The following is a 21,268-nucleotide window of genomic DNA, read 5'->3' as shown; positions in this document are numbered from 1 at the left end:
GTGCAGGACTGAATACTATTTATCCCTCAATCAACACCAGGAAAACACATTATCTGCTCATTATCACATTGCTGTTTGTGGGATCTTGCTGTGCACAAATTGGCTGCTGTGTTTCCAGCTCACAACATTGACTGCACTTCAAAACATTCCACGGGTTAGATGATGAGGAGAGATTACATAAACTAGGCTTGAATTCCCTGGAATATTGAAGGTTGAGGGGTGATTTGATTTAGGATTTTGAAAGGAATTGATCAGGTAAATAGAAACTTTTTCCGCTGGTGGGGGAGTCGAGGACAAGGGGACATAACCTGAAAATCAGAGCCAGGCCATTCAGGAGAGAAGTTAGGAAACACTTCTTCACACAAAGGGTGGTGGAAGTGTGGAACTCTCTCCCACTACAAGCAGGAGATACTCGCTCAATTAATAATTAAGGGATATGGAGCCAAGGTGGGTAAATGGAGTTAGGATACAGATCAGCCATGATCTGATTGAATGGCGGAACAGGCTCGAGGGGCTGAATGGCCTCCTCCTGTTCCTATGAGAGACAGAGCACGAGTGAGAGAGAGAAATAAAAAACAGGCTTGGGCTGAGCTGTGATTCTCTCCACGGCCAAATACCCTGTCAGTACTCGATGTCCAAGTTTACATATGAATGCTGGCCACGTGAGGGTGAGGTACTGGAGGCAAACACTGCCTGTTGGGCTGGAACTAGACTTTGGGTTATTGCCTCCTGAGGAGGAAGAGGGTGGAAATTAATCATTAAAAATTGGGGGGGGAAGAGAGAGAGGAAAGATGATAATAAACACGTGGACTTCATTATGAGAAGATGGAGTTCATGATCTCTCTTTGCCCCTCTGATGAACCTTTTAACTTTTTCTGTATATTTTTCTATTCCTCCCAGAAATCTCCTTCACCTTCCTCTCTGCAGGATTTGTAAAGGTTATTTTTTCCTCTTTATATCAGTTTTAATTTGCTTCTTAAACCATTTTGGGTCTGGTCTGAGCTGATTAGTTTTTGGTTTGTGTTTACTGAGCCCAGTTTGCTGTATTCTGGATCCAGTTTGTAAAATTGTAATCTTGTGTTTCTGATTTTGTTTCTGAACTGCTGCTGCAGGCCTGAAAGGGTTAATCTTCAGACAGAGTCAATCAGGAAATGAAACTCACATTGTCACGCCCGACACCGAGTGTTTATAAGAATTTCACTTCCTGCTCTGGTTCGTCGCTCTCTCTTGTTCTGTGTGAAAGCTGCTTCAGGTGCTGGAGGAATGGAGCCCGGAGCTTTCGAGGATGAATTAACCTGTGCTGTGTGTCTCCAGGTGTACCAGGACCCGGTGGTGTTGTCCTGTCAGCACAGTTTCTGTTTGAAATGTATTGAGGGAGTTTGGGCCCAGACACCAGGCCCAGAAGGGTTTGAGTGTCCTCAGTGTCGCCAGAAATTCAACCCCAGGCCCAGTCTGAAGAGAAGCTTCACGCTGTGTAATATTGTGGAAAAATACAACCAGTCACAGCCTCTTGCTAAATCATCCCGTGTCGTGTGTGATACGTGCATCGAGAATCCATCCCCAGCTGTCAAGACGTGTCTGAAATGTGAAGCTTCCTTTTGCTCCCTTCATTTAAAACCACATTCACTGAAAGAGGCCTACAAAGATCACACCCTAATCGAACCTGTGGCTGATCTTACAGACAGGCAGTGCGTTGACCATAAGAAGGTTCTTGAATTCTACTGTAAAGATGATGCAGAGTGTGTGTGTGTTTCCTGTATAATAATAGGGAAACATAAATCGCACACACTGCTGAGCCTGGATCAGGCACAAGCTGCAATTAAGGTGAGTAACACAATTCCTGATATTAAATACAGTGAGGGAGAGTTTTCCTGTTGAGCTCAGTAATTCACTGTGTGGGCACCAGTGAGAACTGGCACTCCATGGCATAGGGCTGTGGAGCAGAGCATGTTGTAGCCCTGTGTAACACTGGGGTATTCTGCCATCTGACCAGCAGGGAGAGGACCATCACTGGTGGGGGGAGTGAGGGACACCCACGGGGGGAGACTCAGGGGCTGGGGGGAGAAACTGTTTCTCACAACAAGAGGGAATTGGTGTTTGAGAAATGCTGGTGTGACTGAGTCTGTCTCCCTTTCCCCTCGGCTGATTCCTGGAAATGGAGGAGCTGAGTCCGTGTGAAAATGCAGCACACGGTGAGTCAGTGTGAAAAGAAGCCGGTGTGTGTGTGGTTCCTCAGTTTATACAGGGCAGGGAGCGCCTCTTTACTGAGAGCCACAGAAGGGAATATTTCTGCTCAGGGCCCAGACCCTGAGAATCCCCCAAACCACTTTCTATCCACACCCAGTGGGGTCACTCCTGGAACGGAATCATTTCCCTTTTACATTCCAGTTTGAATCCCGTTCAAACACTTTCCAATTGCCTTTACAGGAAGAATTGGAGAGAGAAATCGAGAGTCTTCGGGGAGTCCAGCAGAATTGTTCCAGCAAACAGCGAGACTTGGAGAGATCAGAAGCTGAAATAAAGGTGGGTAAAGTGGGACTGGATTTAGAAAGGGTTTCTCTCCCCGCTGAGTCAATGAGCACATCAGAAACAGGCCTTCCAAACCAGGCTGGTTGTGTTGGGGCCGAGTCGCTGATTACACTGAGTTCCCCGTGTGTTTGATGTGAGGGGGAGCTGCTTAACTCTCCCTGCACCTCCCAGGGAATATTATTACATCACTTGGGCACTGGATTTCCTGAAACAGACACAGTCAGAGGCTGGGAGTTGGAGACTTGCCCTGAAGCCTGTGTCAGATGAACATAGAAAGGAAGAGGAAGAAAGGACCATTAGCCCCAGCGAGCCTGCCCCATGCAGACAGGGTTCAATCACACACACCACTGATCCACCCCGAACCATGTACTCAGCTGGGAAAGGCAAACAGAAGAGAGAAAAAACACCTGCAGACAATTCAGGACAAACTCTGGGAAATTTCTCCCCAGCTCCCTTTTAAAGGGTGGGAGTGACTCCATACCCCCAACGTGTTCAGGGGGTCTGTTCCAGAGATCGAGGACTCTGGGGTCTAACCTAACTCTGTGCCTATGGATTTTATACACAGGCCCTCTAGTCCTACCATCCCGATCCATCTCAAGTACCTCACCCAACGAGTGAGTCCAATAATCCCTCGATCATTTTAAAAACCTCAATCATGTCCCTCTCGGCCTGCCTTTCTCTAAATCGCCCTCCCTCTTGGAGCCGATCCTCAGAACTAAAATCCACCAGACTACGTGTCATTCTGGCCACCGTCCTCTCCAGAGTCTCAATCTCCTTCACCAGGTGGGGGCACCAAAACTGGACCCATCACTCCAGGTGTGGATGGACCAGGTGGCAGTGCCATACACAGTCTAAATACAGTGCTCTTTCTCTTAAACTCAAGGCTCACGGCAACACTCGTTAAACTCTGTTTTCTCCCCCAGTAGACCCTCCCCCACTGCTTGTCCATCTTTAACGGTGATCGAGCAGTGATCGAAACAAACTGTCCCGTCCCTGGAAAGTGCCGTGTACTCAGGGTAAGAGCTGTGTGGAAGGGCCGTTTGTAATGAGAGTTGGTTTGGGTTTCAGACACGGATCAATGAGCTGAAAGGAAAGCTATTGAAGAGCTTCTCTGAATGGAGGAGACAGCTGGAAGAAGATGAAGAATACGCACTGAAACTGATCGATGAGGAGGGGCTCCGAGCTCTCTCTCAGATTAGAAGCTGTTCTGAAGCATTAAACAAGAGGATGGAACAGATTACATTAATAGATGGAGAAACCCAGAGTCTGGTAGAGAGGGACCATCTCTCCTTTATTCAGGTACATCTTCAATATAAACAGGGCCATGTCTGGGGAATGGGGCATTTCTGTGAGGCTGGTGAGAGGGCTGAATTGTTTGAAGATTGTTGATGGGGCCCAGAATTGGCGCTGTCCCCTCAGCCCTGCCCTTGGAGTGTTGGCGCTGCCCCCTCAGCCCTGCCCTTGGAGTGTTGGTGCTGCCCCCTCAGCCCTGCCCTGGGAGTGTTGGCGCTGCCCCCTCAGCCCTGCCCTGGGAGTGTTGGCGCTGCCCCCTCAGCCCTGCCCTGGGAGTGTTGGCGCTGCCCCCTCAGCCCTGCCCTGGGAGTGTTGGCGCTGCCCCCTCAGCCCTGCCCTGGGAGTGTTGGCGCTGCCCCCTCAGCCCTGCCCTGGGAGTGTTGGCGCTGCCCCCTCAGCCCTGCCCTGGGAGTGTTGGCGCTGCCCCCTCGGCCCTGCCCTGGGAGTGTTGGCGCTGCCCCCTCGGCCCTGCCCTGGGAGTGTTGGCGCTGCCCCCTCGGCCCTGCCCTGGGAGTGTTGGCGCTGCCCCCTCGGCCCTGCCCAGGGAGTGTTGGCGCTGCCCCCTCGGCCCTGCCCTGGGAGTGTTGGCGCTGCCCCCTCGGCCCTGCCCTGGGAGTGTTGGCGCTGCCCCCTCGGCCCTGCCCTGGGAGTGTTGGCGCTGCCCCCTCGGCCCTGCCCTCGGAGTGTTGGTGCTGCCCCAGGATGGAATGCAGTGAAATGTGGGATTATTGCCCATTCCTGTGACTGGCCCCACCTACTGTTATACACTGAACTCTTTACTCTCAATCCCAAATTCACTCTTTGGTTCCATTGGGTGTTGATTTGTTCGTTGACTGATTTGATCTCCTCTCTTTATTCACAGAACTCGAAGCAGCTCCTTTCCAGGTAAGTTCCTCTCAGTCATACAGTACCTGCTGCTGATAGGGAACCTTCCCCTGTATCTGGGAGAAGAGTGAAAGTAGAATCACCGCTTGGAAACCTTCCCAGATAAGGTGCTTTCAAATGGTGGGAATATTGAGTGATGTTTAACTGTGGTTTGAGGGGTTATTGGCTCAGGCAGCCTGTGGGAAATGGGAGATTCCACATGTACACTGACGACCCCCAGCTCTACCTCACCACCACCTCTCTCGACCCCTCCACAGCATCTGATTTGTTACGCTGCTTGTCCGACATCCAGTATTGGATGAGGTGAAATTTCCTCCAATTAAATATTGGGAAGTTCGAAGCCATTGTCTTCGGTCCCCACCACAAACTCCGTTCCCTAGTCACCGACTCCATCCCCCTCCCTGGCCACTGTCTGAGTCTGAACCAGACTGTTCCCAACCTCGGCGTTCTATTTGACCCTGAGCTGAGCCTCCGACCCCATTTCCTCTCCATCACCAAGACCTCCTACTTCCACCCCATAATATCACCTGTCTCAGCATCTGCTGCTGAAACCCTCATCCATGCTATTGTTACCTCTCGACTCGACTTTTCCAATTCTCTCCTGTCCGGCCTCCCATCTTCCACCCGCCATGACCTTCAGCTGATCCAAAACTCTGCTGCCCGTATCCTAACTCGCACCAAGTCCCGTTCACCCATCACCCTCTGCTCACTGACCGACATTGACTCCTGGTCCAGCAACGCCTCGAATTTCAAATTCTCATCCTTGTTTTAAATCCCTCCGTGGCCTCGCCCCTCCCTATCTCTGTAACCTCCTCCAGCCCTACAACCCCCTGAGAATCATACAATCATTGAATGAGAGAAATTTATGGCACAGAAGGAGGCCATTTGGCCCATCATGTCCTTGCTTGCCAAAAAAGAGCAATCCAGCCTAATCCCACTTTCCAACTCTTGGTCCGTAGCCCTGTAGGTTACGGCACTTCAAGTGCATGTCCAAGTACTTTTTAAATGCAATGAGGGTTTCTGCCTCTCCCACCCTTTCGGGCAGTGAGTTCCAGACCCCCACCACACTCTGGGTGAAAAATCTTCTCCTCAACTCCCCTCTAATCCTTCTACCAATTGCTTAAATTCTATGCCCCCTGATTATTAACCTCTCTGCGAAGGGAAATAGGTCCTTCCTATCTACTCTATCCAGGCCCCTCATAATTTTATACACCTCAATTAAATCTCTCCTCAGCCTCCTCTGTTCCAAAGAAAACAACCCCAGCCTGTCCAATCTTTCCTCATACCTAAAATTCTCCAATCTTGGCAACATCCTCGTAAATCTCCTCTGTTCTCTGTCCAGTGCAATCACATCTTTCCTATAATGTGGTGACCAGAACTGTGCACTGTACTCTAGTTGAGGCCCAACTCGTGTTTTATACAGTTCTAGCATAACCTCCCTGCTCTTATATTCTGTGCCTCAGTTAATAAAGGAAAGTTTCCCCTTTGCCTTCTTAACCACCTTATCTAACTGTCCTGCTACCTTCAGTGATCTGTGGACATGCACTCCAAGGTCCCTCTGTTCCTCTACACTTCTCAGTATCCTACCATTTATTGTGTATTCCCTTGCCTTGTTTGCCCTCCCCAAATGCATTGCCTCACACTTCTCCAGATTGAATTCCATTTGTCACTTTTCTGCCGACCTGACCAGTCCACTGACCAGAGAACTCTGCATTCCTCCAATTCTGGCCTTTTGTTCATCCCCGATTTCCTTCGCCCGACCATTGGTGGCCGTGCCTTCAGATGCCTCGGCCCTAAGGTCTGGAATTCCCTCCCTAAATCTCTCCGCCTCTCTACCTCTCCTTCCGAAAGATGCTCCTTCAAACCTACCTCTTTGACCAAGCTTTTCGTCACCTGTCCTAATATCTCCTTATGTGGCTCAGTGTGAAGCCCCCTGGACATTTCACTACTTTAAAGGCGCTATATAAATGCAAGTTGTTGTTATTGAGTGACCTGGGCTGTTCCATCGGTGTGTCGAGCTTCTCAGGAACCTGTTAGACAGGAAGTGAGAGAGAGAGAAACCTGCAGTGACCTGTATCTAACCGAGGCTTCCGAAAGGCTCCATGTGTGTCAGTGACAGCTTTATTCCATTGGGTCAGTAAGTGCTGTGTGATTGGCTTGTTCCATCAACCAGCCCATGGAGAAATGAGGAGAGGGGCAGGTCCCAGTGTCAGAGTGACAGTAAAATGTGTTGTGATTGGCTCATTCTATCCACTAACAGAGAAATGAGTCAGTGCTGAGATTTCCCAGTAATGTCACTGTGATTGGACCCTCTGGCCACGATTTTATCTCCGAGGTCCGGGTGGGTTGGGGGCGTGGGGCAAACAAAATCGGGGATTTCCGGAGCGGGAAGGAATCCCGGCTCCAACCCGCTGAAAAACACGTCCGACCCAGAGCCACCTGGGTGTGCGGGGTTCAGGAAGCTGGGACGGGACGATATTTAAACCCACAATTAACGGAGTTAAAGTCCTTGGAATTGTGATTTACATTTTATTGATGCAGGGAAACGATATCAACGCTGCCTCAACGTGTTTCCTGTGCTGTGTGAAGCACGCCATGGAAACGGAGGTGAGTTGCAGCCGGCAGCCATTTGGCCATTGAAATCCCTGTTTGACAGATGGGGATAAAAGGTGAGTTATTGCAGCAGGGCACTCAGTTCTCTCAGACAAACTATTGGCTGGGAGTTCTTTGTGTTTAGTCTGAGAATTCTTGGTTCACACTCAGAATTGTTCTGTTTACACATATTTACCTACATTTTGGACCCCCTCAAACTGACAACATCAGGATGGGGGACAAGATGGCTGCATTCACCAGTATATCTGAGGAGGAGGCACATCACCATCCTCGCCAGGCACGGCCTGCAGATCCACCACTTGCAGCTCCACAAGACAGAGGTACGTCACAGGGACCCGCACAAGAGCAGAGAGGGGAAAAACAGAGGGCCTGACATCGCAGGAGGCACTACCCTCGTGAGAGGGTCTACAGACCGAGGCTGAGCTTCCTGGACCTCTCTGAGGAGCAGTGCATACGGAGGCTGAGAGTGAGTCACCAGGTGGTCGCAGACATCTGCAGCCTCCTTCATGCAGAGCTGCTCCCGGCTGGGCCTGGTGGCATCGCATTGCCCGTCGCAGTTAAAGTCACCACTGCCCTTAACTCCTTCACCTCCGGATCCTTCCAGGGTGTCACCGGTGACATCATCGGGGTCTCTCATTCGTCTGCCCACAAGTGCATAAGACAGGTCTCTGATGGTTTGTTTTGCAGGGTGTCTCACCACGTCAACTTCCCCATGGACGATCTCAGCCAGACGGAGAGGGCAGTGGGTTTCCACTCACTGTGCTGGCTTCCCACGGGTACAGGGTGCAATTGATTGCACACACGTGGAAATCCGAGCACCTCCACACGAGCCAGGACTGTTCACCAACAGAAAGGGATATCACTCCCTCAACACGCAGCTCGTTTGTGATCACCAGAAAAGATTTCTTCACGTGTGCACCAGATTCCCTGGCAGCTGCCACGATTCCTTCATTCTGCGGGAATCCAACATCCCGGCCCTCTTCCACGCACCAAACAGACTTAAGGGCTGGCTCCTCGGAGACCAGGGAAACCTCCTGCAGACGTGGCTCATGATACCTGTGAGAAACCCCATCAGCGAGGCACAGAGTCAGTACAACGACAGTCACATCACCACCAGGTCTGTCATTGAACATGCGATGTGATGGGCTTCAGGTGCCTGGGTCGATCTGGGGGAGAGCTTCAATACGCACCAGCGAGAGTGGGGAGAATTATAGTCGTCTGTTGTGTCCTGCACAACATCGCGCAACAGAGAGGATTACCAGTGGATGAGGCCCCAGCCATCAACATTGAGGAGGAGGGGCAGGAGGACGAGGATGAGGACGAGGAGGGTGGCTGCTCGTGAGGCCAAGGAGTCACTGATATTTGACCGATTCTCATAAGGACATCTGCAAAGTGAGGATCGTGCAGTCCTCAGACCACCTGGAACGAGCACCACCAACACCAGCACCCCCGGCCCACACAAAACAGTCCAACAACCACACATACACCCACTGTAAACGCACCCACTGGGTGGCATCAAGTCTCACCGTTCATGATGAAGCACATGAAAGGGCCCGATCACAAAAGGGACTCAAGAATGGGCAAGATGTGGCAGTAGTGGTGAGAATGATAACATTTAATGTGAATTTAACAAAAACCAAATATAAATGATAAACCTGACAGTCTGTCAGACACTCTTGTGCAAATCCTTGGTGATCACAAAACCTTCGCCTTCCTCTTCCTCCCACTTCTACCTGGTGCATCCCCTGTGGCTGTAACAGAGGTAGTGGCAGGTTGCTCAGATTCATAGCCTGACTGTTAAGATGCTCTCGGCCGACGCTCTCTGGGTTTTGGAGCCCATGAGGGCCCCTCCAAAGACTGCTCCACCTGCACCTGTGCAGGGGCAGACTCGGCAACCTGGAGAGGAGGCAGCATTGTGGGTACTGGTTGAGAGGGGGGGCAAAGGGTGAGACATGGGAACGCTTTGAGTGGTGTCCCCACTTCCATGTCCCCTTTTGCCAACATCCCTCTCCTGGGTCAGGGCCACATCACTCCTACCACCCTGCTGACAACAGTTTGGAGGACATGTGTGATGCCTGGTAAGGCCACTTCTAAAGTTTCTGTCTGCCTGTTTAAGGTGGCAGACATGTTGGCATCCAGAGTCCGAAAGCCCATTGTCAGGGCCTGAATGGACTCATTTGTGAGCCGAGCTTGAAGCTCAATGGAGGCTCGCCTTCTCTCCATCGCAGACGTTCCCGCACGTACCTGTGACACTGTCTCAGATATTCCCTCAATTACCCGTGCCACTATCTCAGATATTCCCGCATGTTTTTTTTTATTCGTTCATGGGATGTGGGCGTCGCTGGCGAGGCCAGCATTTATTGCCCATCCCCAATTGCCCTTGAGAAGGTGGTGGTGAGCTGCCTTCTTGAACCGCTGCAGTCCGTGTGGTGACTGTTCTCCCACAGTGCTATCAGGAAGGGAGTTCCAGGATTTTGACCCAGCGACAATGAAGGAACGGCGATATATTTCCAAGTCGGGATGGTGTGTGACTTGGAGGGGAACGTGCAGGTGGTGTTGTTCCCATGTGCCTGCTGCTCTTGTTCTTCTAGGTGGTAGAGGTTGCGGGTTTGGGAGGTGCTGTCGAAGAAGCCTTGGTGAGTTGCTGCAGTGCATCCTGTGGATGGTACACACTGCAGCCACAGTGCGCCGGTGGTGAAGGGAGTGAATGTTTCGGGTGGTGGATGGGGTGCCAATCAAGCGGGCTGCTTTATCTTGGATGGTGTCGAGCTTCTTGAGTGTTGTAGGAGCTGCACTCATCCAAGCAAGTGGAGAGTATTCCATCACACTCCTGACTTGTGCCTTGTAGATGGTGGAAAGGCTTTGGGGAGTCAGGAGGTGAGTCATTCACCGCAAAATACCCAGCCTCTGACCTGCTCTCGTAGCCACAGAATTTATATGGCTGGTCCAGTTAAGTTTCTGGTCAATGGTGACCCCCAGGATGTTGATGGTGGGGGATTCGGCGATGGTAATGCCGTTGAAAGTCAAGGGGAGGTGTCTCGATTCTCTCTTGTTGGAGATGGTCATTGCCTGGCACTTATCTGGCGCGAATGTTACTTGCCACTTATCAGCCCAAGCCTGGATGTTGTCCAGGTCTTGCTGCATGCGGGCTCAGACTGCTTCATTATTTGAGGGGTTGCGAATGGAACTGAACACTGTGCAGTCATCAGCGAACATCCCCATTTCTGACCTTATGATGGAGGGAAGGTCATTGATGAAGCAGCTGAAGATGGTTGGGCCTAGGACACTGCCCTGAGGAACTCCTGCAGCAATGTCCTGGGGCTGAGATGATTGGCCTCCAACAACCACTACCATCTTCCTTTGTGCTCGGTATGACTCCAGCCACTGGAGAGTTTTCCCCCTGATTCCCATTGACTTCAATTTTACTCTGGCTCCTTGGTGCCACACTCGGTCAAATGCTGCCTTGATGTCAAGGGCAGTCACTCTCACCTCACCTCTGAAAATCTCAGATATTCTAGCACGTCCCTGTGACAGTATCTCAGAGATTCCCTCCTGTATCTGTGCCACCATTCCACTCATGCAGGAGTTGGACTCCTCCATCCTCTCCGCTATTCCAATACCTCGTAAATGTGCTGCTGTCCCTCGATCATTCTCTTTTCAAAGGATGGTCCCCGGAGTTCAGCATCTGCGTCCAGCTGAGCAGAGTCTGGAGAGGAGTGCTCCCACCGACACGGACTCTCCACAGCTGCCTCTGCCACCAGTGCCTGCTCGTGCTCACTTGTGTGTGGTGACTCACCAGGTGCCAACCCAACGAACTCACTATTAGGACCATCGAGGTGTGAGTATCTGCGCTGGTGGATGGCTCACTAAGATGTGACGGTGCACCCTCAGAGGCCGGGAGCTCCTCTGAGGAATCACCCTCTGCCGTCACTGCAGTCGCTGAAGGGCCTGTGAGAGAACAGAAGGCAATATTAAGCATCATCACAGATGTGTCATGTTGCGATGAGCATACTGAGGTGTTCAACATGCCAATCATTGTAAACATCAATTCATGTTGTGTGTGATGAATGTTAAAGTTGTGTCACCAGATGTTTGTGGGGGGCCAGTCTCGCCGTCCCCGATGGACAGGCACTCGAGGGTGCGTCTGATCTGCAGGGCCTCCTCCTCCACCTCTGTAAGGACCACTATGAGTTGTGGCCCCCCCTCCAGTCCTCACCCTCTCCCGTGTATTTTGAGCTCTTCTTCTACGAGGGGAGAAAGTACAGACGTGTGAGTGAGTGAGGGTGAAGTGGTCAGCCAATGAATGCATTGCTTTGGGTGAGGCTGACCGTGAAAGAGGTGCATCAGAGGGTGAGTATCAGACAGAGACATCACATTGGATGAGGATTGGGGTGAGTGGTAGTGGTGGGGGGACTAATGGGGAGGTGAGGAAGTGCTGAGGAAGTGAAGGTAAGTTGAGGATGAGCCTGAAGTGGGTGTGAGGAGTGATGTGATGGCAGTGCAGAGTGAGAGGGGGTGAGGGTGGGGGAGTGATGTGCACCACGGATTGCAGGAGAATCAGGAAGTGTGCTCACTTTTGCTGACCTGGTTAGGTCATTGAAACGCTTCCTGAACTGAACCCAAGTGCGGGAGATGTTGCTCCTGCTGGTCACCTCCTCAGCCACCTCGAGCCAGGCCTTCTTGGTGGCAGAGGCAGGCCACTTCCTCCTGTCCACCGGGTAAAATATTTCCCTCCTCCTCCTCTCCCCGGCCAGCAGCACCTCAAGTGAGGAGTCACTAAATCGTGGAGCTGCCTTGTCCCTCTGCTGCTCCATTCTGCCTGGTTGTTCCTTTGTGCAGCAAAAGTCATTGCATCAATGGCCCATTAAATACGGACACTCCAACTGACAGCAGGTCATGTGGGTGCGCAGTCCGCCCGCTGCGCAGCTTTCAGACGGCAAACCCACAACCAACGTTAAGGGCCATCCATTAAGTCGCGATCGTGTGGGGAAAGGTGGGGATTAATTTTTCGGGTTTCCCGCGGGCCCCTTGACATCCCGCTGCCATCCCACAGGCAGATTAAAATCATGGCCTCTGTGAGGGAATCCCACCGATCCCAGGTCCCTGGGAGGCTGTTCCTTCTCCTCTCCTCACTTCACATGATTGTAGAGAGTGTGATCCTGCAGAGAGGGGGGAGCACAGATTGGAGACCCTCGGGATAATAATAATTATTAATAATGGAAAGATGAGGGCTCCAGTACAGAGAAACTGGACTGAACACAGACGGCTTTGAAAATCACAAACTGAGCTGAAGTGGCAGCAAACCAGGATCCCACTGCACGTGTGGAGATCAGTGTGAATGCAGGGAGACTGCAAATCCCAGGATTCTGCCATTTTCAGGATGGGTTGCTGCGGGGTCTCAGTACGAGCATTAGAAGGGGTGCAGGTTGTTGCACTGATCACTCGTTCCCCTTTGGGTTTCTGATCTGAAATGTCCCCACTGATAAAAACATTCTCTCCTCTTTCATTCCAGAGTGACTGAGACTCAGAGAGTCACAGACCCAGATGTTCCAGCGCTCACCCTGAACCTGTCCAATATATCTCAACTTATCCAGAAGAGGCTGAATGGATCGGAAAAGTATCACTCAGACATATTGGGAATCATTGGTGAGAACGTGCAGCTTTTCTCCAATATAAGGGACTGAGAGCAGGTCGGGTTAGTTGTGTTCAGACAGCTGGGAAAATCCAAAATAATTCAGTAACTTACAAAGACACAGACACACACGCCCTGTCACAGAGACTCACACAGACACACACGCCCTGTCACAGAGACTCACACAGACACACACGCCCTGTCACAGAGACTCACACAGACACACACGCCCTGTCACAGAGTCAAAGACAGACACAGACAGATATAGAGACAATCAATAAATACACAAATATAAACAGATAGGGAGAGAGAGAGAGAGAGATTGAAATCAATGGAAGTCCTGATACTGACTGATTTAAGGAACATTGACTGTTCCCACAGTTGGCATCAAAAGGATTTATTTATTGAATTCTTCCCATCCCTGCCCTGTCTGTTTCACTCTCTGTATTACTGTGACTCTCTATTCCATTCCCTTTAATACCCGCCCTATCTGTTCCACTCTCTAATACTTGACTGATCTGTTTCACTCTGTAATTCCCACCCCGTTTTCCTGTCGGTTTCACCGACTGTAATACCTGCCCCGTCAGTTTCACTGTGTTCGGGTCTGTCACACCCGTGCTGTCTGGTTCACTCGACACAATACACAGTCGGTCTGTTTTGTTTTCTGTACAGGTGAAAAATAGTAATTAGTATTTATCAAGAAGCAAAACTATACAGAAGCAAGAGCCAATCAGTGGATGAGACAAAACAGGACTTAACTTGTTCCCACACATCGATTGGCTTCCTGGGTCCAACAGAACAAGTGTTTTCGAGTATTTGCTGCCCTTTTCTCAGAGTCTTTATACCTCACTGGGTCACAATTCCCAATCACCGTGTGCTTTGTTTACAGTGCCAGCTTCCACCGAATACAGGGGCCCATCGAACGTCACTCCTCCCCCACACAGCTCCTCTGGGGCAGCCCCTGTCCCAGGGAACGTCCTCCAGCTGTCGACTGGGATCACGGGAAGAGCGGGAATATCCCAAGGTCTGTTTATAATCTGACACAAGGATCACGGGGGCAGTGATTCATTTCTGTTCAACTCTTTGTTTTTCTCTGGTGTTTCTTCAGTCAGGGTTTAGTACAGAGGATTCGAAGGTCGAGTTCCTGCACCTCTATCCTCTCCACAACTTGGAATTGGTCCGAGTTTCAGACTCAGGGCTGGAGGGGGGTCCTGGGGAACTCACAGTGAACAGGGACTAACCGAAGGGGCATAAGATTCATCCGAATTCTCAGGTCAATCCGCGGTACTGTTTGTAAACTGATGGAGGCTTTAATCAAGCTGTGGGCAGGATGGAACAGTAACAGGAGGGAGAGAGCCCGGGGCACACTCCTGTATTCAGGATGGGACATTAACAGGAGGGAGAGAGCCCAGGGCACACTCCTGTATTCAGGATGGAACAGTAACAGGAGGGAGAGAGCCCAGGGCACACTCCTGTATTCAAGATGGAACAGTAACAGGAGGGAGAGAGCCCAGGGCACACTCCTGTATTCAGGATGGAACAGTAACAGGAGGGAGAGAGCCCAGGGCACACTCCTGTATTCAGGATTGGACAGTAACAGGAGGGAGAGAGCCCAGGGCACACTCCTGTATTCAGGATGTGACAGTAACAGGAGGGAGAGAGCCCAGGGCACACTCCTGTATTCAGGATGTGACAGTATCAGGAGGGAGAGAGCCCAGGGCACACTCCTGTATTCAGGATGGGACAGTAACAGGAGAGAGCCCAGGGCACACTCCTGTGAGCTGTGTGTTCCCAGTACAGCCGGTGCTGAGATTGTGGGACTGGAACTGTGAGTCTGTGGGATGTGTTGTGTGCCGGTGAATCCCCTCCATTGTGTCTGGGAGAACATGAGCACAGTGCCAGGGGCTTGTGTGATTAAACTGACTGCGACTGTGTGTCTCCACTGCAGTGTTTGCACTGAGTGCACAGCACTGGGACCCACACACTGCTGTTTAACAGGGATTCTGATTGATGGCCATTGATTTAACATGGGATGAATCCAGTCTAAGAGGTAATATGGGGCTGACACTGTCTGGGAAATACTGACTCTCCCACCCTGCAGCTGTCAATCATTGATCTGAGTGGAATAATCCTGTCTGACCAATCTCTTCTCTCCTCTCTAGGGCAAAGGTCACCGATGAGCCTGGATCCAAAGACAGTAAACTGGAACTTGGTTCTGTCTGATGATCTGAGATCAGTAACATGGACTGAACGGAAACAGCCCTACCCACCTCACCCAGAGAGGTTTAAAGACCGTCCTCAAGTCCTCTGCTCCCAGAGTTTCTCCTCAGGATCCCATTCCTGGGATGTGGAGTCTGATGGGAAGGACTGGGGAATAGGGATTGTGTGTGGGAGTGTAGAGAGGAAGGGGAGAGGCTCTTACCTTGGGAACAGCAGTAAATCCTGGTGTTTATTTTTTTCTGATAATTTTCTCTCAGCCTATCACAATTCCGAGTTCACTGACCTCCCACTGACCCCGTCCAACATCAGGATCCGAGTTCAGTTAGACTACGAGGCCGGGACTCTGTCATTTCACCGGGTCACTGACTCACTGAGACATTTACACACATTTCAAACCACATTCACTGAACCCGTGTTTCCAGCATTTTATTGTGGGAATAAATCCCAAAAACTGTTACATTAATCTGAGAATTGGATGACATCACTTCCTGTTTCTGGATCCTGAGGTGACATCACTTCCACGTTTGCCCCTCTGATGATGTCACTTCCAGATCTGCCCCTCTGATGATGTCACTTCCAGGTCTGCCCCTCTGATGACATCACTTCCAATGAATCGTAGTAACGGCCGGTGTGACTGTATTAATCTCAGTAATGGATCGTAGTAACGGCAGGTGTGACTGTGTTAATCTCAGTAATGAATCGTAGTAACGGCAGGTGTGACTGTATTAATCTCAGTAATGAATCGTAGTAACGGCCGGTGTGACTGTATTAATCTCAGTAATGAATCGTAGTAACGGCAGGTGTGACTGTATTAATCTCAGTAATGAATCGTAGTAACGGCCGGTGTGACTGTATTAATCTCAGTAATGAATCGTAGTAACGGCCGGTGTGACTGTATTAATCTCAGTAATGAATCGTAGTAACGGCCGGTGTGACTGTATTAATCTCAGTAATGAATCGTAGTAACGGCCGGTGTGACTGTATTAATCTCAGTAATGAATCGTAGTAACGGCCGGTGTGACTGTATTAATCTCAGTAATGAATCGTAGTAACGGCCGGTGTGACTGTATTAATCTCAGTAATGAATCGTAGTAACGGCCGGTGTGACTGTATTAATCTCAGTAATGAATCGTAGTAACGGCCGGTGTGACTGTATTAATCTCAGTAATGAATCGTAGTAACGGCAGGTGTGACTGTATTAATCTCAGTAATGGATCGTAGTAACGGCCGGTGTGACTGTATTAATCTCAGTAATGGATCGTAGCAACGGCAGGTGTGACTGTATTAATCTCAGTAATGAATCGCAGTAACGGCCGGTGTGACTGTATTAATGTCAGTAATGAATCGTAGTAACGGCCGGTGTGACTGTATTAATGTCAGTAATGAATCGTAGTAACGGCCGGTGTGACTGTATTAATCTCAGCAGTGAATGATGGTAGTGACAGGTGTGACTATTATTCTCAGTAGTGAATCGTAGTAATGGCAGGTGTGACTGTATTAATCTAAGTAGTGAATGATAGTAGTCACAGGTGTGACTGTATTCATCTCAGTCGTGAATGATAGTCGTGACAGGTGTGACTGTTAATCATTGTAGCGAATGATAGTCGTGGCAGGTGTGACTATTAACCTCAGTGGTGAATGATCGTAGTGACAGGTGTGACTGCATTAACCTCAGTAGTGAATGATAGTAGTCACAGGTGTGACTATTAATCTCAGTAGTGAATGATAGTAGTGACAGGTGTGACTGTCTTAATCTCAGTGGTGAATGATAGTAGTGACAGGTCACGGTCCCTTTAAAGAGCTGCTCTGAAAATCTGAGGCTGGGGTTGAAATTGTTCTTTGGCCGTAGCTCAAAACAGCGATGGTGAATCGACAGCCCGAGTTACACTGACTTCAGTGGAAAGGAAAATCGTGCGGGGTGTAAAATGGGCTGTCCATTCACTATCGCCCGTGTTGCACTAACACCAGAGACTAATTCCACCCCTGGGGTCTCCTGGGCATCGCTGAGAGCTTCTGGGACTGCCCAGGGGGGTAACACATCTGTCCTAAACTAAGTCAATGTATTGATAGATTGGACCAGACTGGGAACTTTTAATCTCTGGTTTATGGGGTAATGATTTTTAGTTTATTGGACAGTAAGGTTCCTCCAGGGCTCACGACCAACATGAAATGGTAATATTATGGGATGTTTAACTTCATTAGACACGAGGAAGTGACTGAGTGTGTGAGGTATAAACAGGAAAATTGCCCCACCAATTTGGGTCTACAATCAGTGTCCCAGGTGACCATGGGTGATAATGGGACATTTTGTGATGACCAAAACCAGCGGGTCGGGAAAAAGATGTGTGAGTGACCGGTGAGAAACAAAGATCACCTGGGAACAACCCCCAAAGGACATCAATCAGGGATCAGTGCACAATCCAGTGAAAGTCAGGGAAGGGGAGTTAAGAATAGTTCATTGACAGCTTTCTCTTGGAGATGGTTGTGTCCTTGCTTAAACTGAACAGTGAGAGGAATATTTTATAACCTGGCCACTACCCGAGACATCGGGACCGTGCAGGGGGAGATAAGCAAAGACCTCCAGACACCCCCCGATCTGTTGATAAGACAGACTGAAAGTGCAGGAATGGTTTGTATTTGATGTCACGTTTGGGATGATTTTGGGAAACCGCTGTGTGTAAATGTGATATGTTGCGTGTGAGGCAACTCGTATGTGGAATGCATGATGAAGATGCACTGAAGAACGGGTCTCAGACACGCTCAGTCACGTTGACAACATCACTACATGAAATGGTTAATGTGCTCAGGAGAGTGAAGACATATACTGGGTCACTACTGATCTGAACTTTTTTTAATCAAGGCACTGACACAAACTCCATAAACCGACCAGTTAATGAAACAATCAGGATCGAGTTGTGTCCAGTTCTGGTCACCCTATTATAGAAAGGATATTATTAAACTAGGAAGAGTGCAGAAAAGATTTACTAGGATGCTACCGGGACTTGATGGTTTGACTTATAGGGAGAGGTTAGATAGACTGGGACTTTTTTCCCTGGAGAGTAGGAGGTTAAGGGGTGATCTTATAGAAGTCTATAAAATCATGAGGGGCATAGATAAGGTAGATAGTCAAAATCTTTTCCCAAAGGTAGGGGAGTCTATAACGAGGGGACATAGATTTAAGGTGAGAGGGGAGAGATCCAAAAGGGTCCAGAGGGGCAATTTTTTCACTCAAAGGGTGGTGAGTGTCTGGAATGAGCTGCCAGAGGCAGTAGTAGAGGCGGGTACAATTTTGTCTTTTAAAAAGCATTTGGACAGTTACATGGGTAAGATGGGTAGAGAGGGATATGGGCCAAGTGCAGGCAATTGGGACGAGCTTAGTGGTATAAACTGGGCGACATGGACATGTTGGGCCGGAGGGCCTGTTTCCATGTTGTAACTTCCATGATTCTATGATTCCATGAGTTAAACACACTGGTACCTGTCAGAGGGATTGACATTAAAGTAAAGAGGGACAGAGAATTTGGATTTCCAGAATTCAGGGTTGGGTTTCTTTGAGTTCACAATGAAATTGGGACAACTGAGAGCCGGGGAGAAATAATACTTAGCCTGAATTATCCACAAGATGGATAATGGGAAAAAGGGGAGCTGGAGGATCTTTGAAGTCCAAGATTTCTTGATAATATGGTAGTATTTGGGGGAGCCGAGTTTCTGTAGTTTTCTGTACAATGTATTATGATTTTCTTTGTCTCTATCATGATGTGTAATATTAACCAAATGAAACTTAGATTAGAAGAGCAAATGGCTGGAGATCGGTCTGTGATGCTAACAAGATGAGGACCTTGGATAAGGCCCCCAGGATCCCACAAAGGAGGGGGAGGGAGGGGCTGTTGAAGATTGAGACTGAGAAGTAAGAAGGAAAACCACTTTCTTAGATTACTTCTGCAGTTTAAAACCCCTAATATTGATAGACTGACAGTGCACATGAAACAACGTAATGCTGAGATTGAAAAGGGGACCTCTCCCCTTGGGAATCATGAATGGTGGGAGGTCGTCTATAATGTGGGACAGCATCCTTGGGTGAAAATCATGTCTATACTTTTTGTTATTATACAGCTTGTTATGATTAGAACACTTTTCTTTCATTTGTTGTATTTGAAAGAACTTTTGTGTCGATGTCTCGGTGATTAAACTTCTTGTAACAACAATTCTTAACCTTATCTGTGGTGAGTGCAATTCAGATTCATTGAATGATTTAAAGTCAGTTGTTCGATCGCTCACAGTCACTGAAGGATTTTGGACTTTTCATTCCGAGTTATGCTAAAGGAGCTGAGTTTGGTTAAAAGTATTAATTCAACAAAGGACCTGTTAAACTGACTGTTCAAGGCAGCATGCTGGGAAGGTTGGTCACATTGGAAAAGTCTTATTCAGCAGACTGTCTAGACGGTTAAAGATAAGACAGCGGTGAGGCCTTGAAAGTCTGTGAGAAGCTGTTGTAAACATCAGATGCTGTCGTATCAACTTGTTTAAACCATGGGAAAGAGAGAGAGTGGGAAAAGGAACAACAATGTGTTTTGAGCAGCAAGAAGGGTCTCAGACCAGCCATTTTAGTGAGATGGAAGGAGACAGTCCACGAGAGAGACCAGAGACAGACCAGAAGATCACAGCACAGGATGGTGATGGAGAATTAACCTCTCAGTCTCCCGAAGCAGATGAATTGGCCATTCTGAGTTTCGAGTTGTGCTTCTAAGTAAGCTTGTATCAATCTCTATCTGTAAAACTGGTATTTTAATATTAATAAAACCAATTGGTTAGAAAAGTTTAAAGCCTTGTTTGATCTTGCCTCTGATTACCCTAAAGAGTAAATTGAAAGCCCTCCAGTCACTCTGTCCCTAATAACAGATGTTGATGCTCAGTCGTTGAGTGTATTCAAGACTGGGATCGACAGATTTTTGGATACTGAGGGAATCAAAGGATATGGGGAAAGGTGAGAAAGTGGAGTTGAGTTCGACGATCAGCCATGATCTTATTGAATGGTGGAGCAGGCTCGAGGGGCTGTGTGGCCCACTCCTGCTCCTATTTCTTATGTTCTTATTCGAGAAACTTCCCCACAACAGGTGTTACACTAATTGGCCTAATTGGCCTGCAAGAAAGGGAAGTGTGTCAGTGAGAGTCAAAAGGAAAGAAAGATTTGCATTTATATAGCGCCTTCCACTACCTCGGGACGTCCCAAAGTACTTTACAGACAATGAAGTGTTTTTGAAGTGTGGTCACTGTTGTAATGTCGAAAAAGCAGCAGCCAATTTGTACACAGCAAGATCCCATAAACAGCAATGTGATAATGACCAGATAATCTGCTTTAGTGATGTTGGTTGAGGATAAACATTGACCAGGAGACTGCTCTTCTTTGAAATGGTGCTGTGGCATCTTTTACATCCACCTGAGAGGGCAGATTGGGCCTTGGTTTAACATCAGATCCGAAAGACGGCACCTCCAACAGTGCAGCACTCCCTCAGTACTGTACTGGAGTGTAAGTCTAGGCTCAAGTTGCTGGAGTGGGGCTTGAACTCAAAACCTTCTGATTCAGAGGTGAGAGTGCGATCACTGAGCCATGTGAAACAGTCTTGTGAGGTGTTTGGAGAATGTGGCTGTCATGGTGGAATAGCTGAATGTGTGTATGTGAGTTGTGGGTGAGTGAAGTTTGTGACAGTGCTGAGTGTGTGAGGATGGGGAGAAGGATGTTTAGTGAAGTGTGGTGCAGTGATTATATAGAATTACACAGAGTCTCCAGCACAGGAACAGGCCATTCGGCCCAATTGGTCTATGCTGGTGTTTATGCTCCACACGAGCCTCCTCCCACTCCTCTTCATCTCACCCTATCAGCATTTCCTTCTATTCCTTTCTCCCTCGTGTTTATTTGGTTTCCCTTTAAATGTATCCGTGCTATTCACGTCAACTACTCCTTGTGGTCGCACATTCCACATTCTAACCACTCTCTGGGTGAAGAAGTTTCTCCTGAATTCCCTATTGGATGGATTAGTGACGATCTTATATTGATGACCCCGAGTTTTAGACTCCCCCACAAGTGGGAACATTTTC

General features: G+C 49.0%; 1 protein-coding gene across 1 annotated transcript; it reads left to right on the top strand.

The window, feature by feature from the left end:
- Positions 1–1,118: 1,118 nt before the first annotated feature.
- On the top strand, positions 1,119–19,988 carry LOC137311336 (E3 ubiquitin/ISG15 ligase TRIM25-like). The gene is made up of 7 exons (XM_067978617.1): positions 1,119–1,824; positions 2,428–2,523; positions 3,598–3,828; positions 4,685–4,707; positions 12,833–12,966; positions 13,842–13,976; positions 15,115–19,988. Exons 1-7 carry the CDS (start codon positions 1,264–1,266, stop codon positions 15,633–15,635), a joined length of 1,701 nt encoding a protein of 566 aa, XP_067834718.1. The 5' UTR covers positions 1,119–1,263; the 3' UTR covers positions 15,636–19,988.
- Positions 19,989–21,268: the final 1,280 nt, after the last annotated feature.

Source organism: Heptranchias perlo, unplaced genomic scaffold (assembly GCF_035084215.1).
Source record: "Heptranchias perlo isolate sHepPer1 unplaced genomic scaffold, sHepPer1.hap1 HAP1_SCAFFOLD_330, whole genome shotgun sequence".
Lineage (NCBI taxonomy): Eukaryota > Metazoa > Chordata > Chondrichthyes > Hexanchiformes > Hexanchidae > Heptranchias > Heptranchias perlo.
Note: the sequence above shows the minus strand (reverse complement) of the source record. Positions and strands in the feature narration are given on the sequence as shown.